General features: G+C 36.0%; 1 protein-coding gene across 1 annotated transcript; it reads left to right on the plus strand.

Annotated features, from left to right (window-relative positions):
• The first annotated feature begins 1,485 nt into the window (after positions 1-1,485).
• LOC128210230 (dopamine receptor 2-like) lies at positions 1,486-2,957 on the plus strand. The gene has a single exon (XM_052914440.1). The coding sequence runs from the start codon at positions 1,623-1,625 to the stop codon at positions 2,955-2,957; it is 1,335 nt and encodes a 444-aa protein (XP_052770400.1). The 5' UTR covers positions 1,486-1,622.
• Positions 2,958-3,571: the final 614 nt, after the last annotated feature.

Consider the following 3,571-nt stretch of genomic DNA (forward strand, 5'->3'; position numbering starts at 1 on the left):
TTTAGATATATGTGTATGTGTGTTTGTTTAATAACTGTTCGAACAGACATTTGATGTTATATCATCTATCATATATCTGTATTACTTTGAAGTTCGAACTTTCTTGAAATATGCACGCAACAATTACTTGTTTATTTTGTTTTCCCCCAACCACGACTGAAATTTTGTCCACAACCAAGCGTGTACTTCACTCTTTATCTCGAAATCGGCCCGTCTTCCAGAAAATCAAACTCATCTCTGACAGTGATGTGTGATTAAATACCCATGTATCATGCAATAAAATTTAGAAAACGTTTGTAATACAATGTTAATTTACATTTTTTCCCTGACACGTTCGACCTCACCGATTTTAATACGATTTATGGCGAACAGTGTAATTTGGTCATGCATTTTTGTCGTGTTTAATTTAAACATTTACTGTTATTGTTATTTGGAACATAGATGCATTATTAAAAGATCATTGATGAATAATAAAATGATTGCTCTAAAACACGAGTACATATTGAACTATGAAAAACCCTTTTAGATAACTTCTTATACACAAACCGGAAATAAAAATGAAAGCTACATCACAAACACAAAGCGATCGAAACTTTGCGTAAGGAACGTCAAACAGGTAGCGGCGTATCAAACATTTTTTTCAAGGGGTACTTAGAAGCATAACATAAAAACCAATAAAACTCGAAATATAAGCAGTACATGTATATATATGTATTTTATAAATATTACATCTTTTTATTTCTTTCAGTGATAATCAGGCTTCCGCTGAACCTGAAATACTAACTTCAGTTGTAGACTACCAGTATAAACATAAGACCGACGAAGAAGAATCAATATGTTAAATGGAGAAAAACTACTAGGCCAAAGGAGCTTGATTGGACCAGTACCAGGGAGTTAAATTTATCAATCAATCCACAATTTCCGGCTAGTTTGGTGTTTATGTACTTCAATCAATAAAAAAAACATTTTCGAGGATTTGATTTAAATTGGAATAGTCTTCATTTATAGCTAAATTGAAATGTTATTTATTGAAATTGAAAAGGACGAAATGGACACAAATATTGTGTATTTGCTATATCGATAAAAGAGTGTAAATAAAAACGAAACAGATAACAGTGATGTGGACTTAACAATTCTATGTTTACATGCAGTTTGAACAGGTGTGGGTGCGTTGTTTCATTTTTTACTACTAAATGTACGAGCTTTGTACAAGATTTGTATCAAATGAATAAACAGAGTAAAAAAGAACATCCTTGCAACAGAAATCAGTATTTCATTTATTCTGACGTAATATACCTAGTTAAAAAGCTTATGTAAAACCAAACAGCTGCTTTAGACCAGCTGATTGTAAGATATGAATTCAAGCAAGCGTTTCCTTCATGTGTGCGATAGACAAATTTCTTGTTTAACTCACGACGTCATGAACTGTGATGGGTTGAGCAGAAAACAATTGTATGAGCGCGCTGTTGGATATAACTTGGCTGTCGTACTCTGTAAACGCCTCAAGGATCCCGTTGCTTGTCGATGCCGATGAAAGAAACACACACCCTGTTGACAGTTAACCCTGGAGGCATGAACAATAATTTGTTGTTCTGAAACTGAGTCATGACCATAAAGAAAAAATGTTTGCAAATACCACGGACACAGTGGATGACATGTATGCATCTACAAAACATCCCGTTATCGCCGTTGTTCTCGGCATGTGTTCTTTCATCACTGTTCTTGGAAATGTTTTAGTGATAGCAGCAGTTGTTAAAGGATTAAATTTACGGACAGTGACGAACTACATGATTGTGTCTCTAGCCTTTGCGGATGTGATGGTCGGTGGAATTGTTATGCCTTTCAGTATTAGTTTTGAGATAAACAATCATGTTTGGTATTACGGACCCACCTGGTGTGATCTCTGGCATTCATTTGACGTGTTAGGAAGCACGGCTTCAATCTTAAATTTGTGCACAATATCTTTGGATCGTTACTGGGCGATCACTGACCCTATAGCTTATCCAAATCGGATGACACCGTGCAGGGTGTCCATTCTCATTACATGTGTGTGGCTTTGCTCAGCAGGAATATCCTTTCCGGCAATAGCTTGGTGGAAAGCAGTTAGTCCGCCTAGATTACCAAATGATCAGTGCGTGTTTACTGAGGATGGTGTATATTTGATATTCTCATCTATGGTGTCATTTTATTGTCCGACCATAATAATGATATTCGTGTATATTCAAATATATCGTGCAGCTAGAAATCAAAGAAAAAGTATTGAAAGTGGGGCAAAAGTGTTGAAATCACATCGGTTGTTCGGTACCAGCGGTGTGATGACATTACGAATACACCGCGGCGGAACTGCCAAGTTGCGATCGCCAGGTACAACCCATGAATCAACACCATTCCAAAAGCAAAGCGAGAGTGAGGAGGAGGATACATCACGGGCGTCATACGCACAAACGCCTGTCCACTCTGAGTACCACGGCATCACAAACAATGACCATCATAATAAGTTTCACAGTCACCATCATGACCACCACCATAATCAGGATCAAGATAGTTATAATAAAAGACCCATGAAGTCTATTGCTAAACGTTTGAGCAAGCTTGCTTTAAGTAAAAAAATGTCAAAACTTGCCAAAGAACAAAAAGCTGCAAAGACATTAGGGATTGTTGTTGGGGTTTTTATTTTATGCTGGATGCCATTCTTTGTTGTTAACGTTCTTATCGGAATATGTGGCGCTGGCTGCATTAGTCATCCGGATATCGTAATGCCAGTTTTTACGTGGTTTGGCTACATAAATTCCGGCGTAAATCCCATTATTTATGCATTATCAATGAGAGACTTTAGAAGAGCGTTTGGACGGATAATTTTTTGTTGTTGCCCAAAGTATAGATTACAGTACAGACATCGCGGAATTACGTGTCGAAACACAAGCTCGTCGAGCTTTATGGGTTCAACATTATTGTAACACATGTTATATTAAGATTATGTTTGTAATGTTGAATATGATTACTGGTATTCATGGGTGCACGGAGTCTCGACCATCAACATTATTAATAATATTTCCTTTTTCGATTGAACCATTTTTATTTATCAATATGTAAACTACTGTTACTGAAAAAAGAAAATAACCATACGTTATAACACGTCTATGATAATTTTATAATCAGCTTCCCTTGGTTCTTAAAGGGTTAGCCTCGTTAAAAGGGTATGCTTGTGCAATTTTATAAAGTACTAATTTTTGATGGAAGGTTCCTTTCTTAAAAATGCATGTAAACGAGAAGAATATGTGAATTGGATATCAAAGTACTAGGGTATAAACTATATGCTAAGGATAACCTAGAAAAGACCAAATCGCTTTGTATTTGATAACATTAAATTTGATGTTAGTGTTAAGCTGTCCAAACCTGCGCGGAATAACTTCCTATGATTTTGTTGAATAGAATGGAACGATTGCCACAGGTTAATTTGATATGTACTTTGAGATGTCATTCATCAGTTATGATACGGAAGGTTCAATAACTACTTTCCCGATACATTTGTTGATAAAGGGAAACTGTTTCCAAATTAAGTCAAAGAATG

This window comes from Mya arenaria, chromosome 12 (assembly GCF_026914265.1).
Source record: "Mya arenaria isolate MELC-2E11 chromosome 12, ASM2691426v1".
NCBI classification, from domain to species: Eukaryota; Metazoa; Mollusca; class Bivalvia; order Myida; family Myidae; genus Mya; species Mya arenaria.

Bases quoted from the DNA above. Each gene is read 5' to 3' on its own strand.
- LOC128210230 (XM_052914440.1), top strand. From the start codon at position 1,623: ATGTTTGCAAATACCACGGACACAGTGGATGACATGTATGCATCTACA.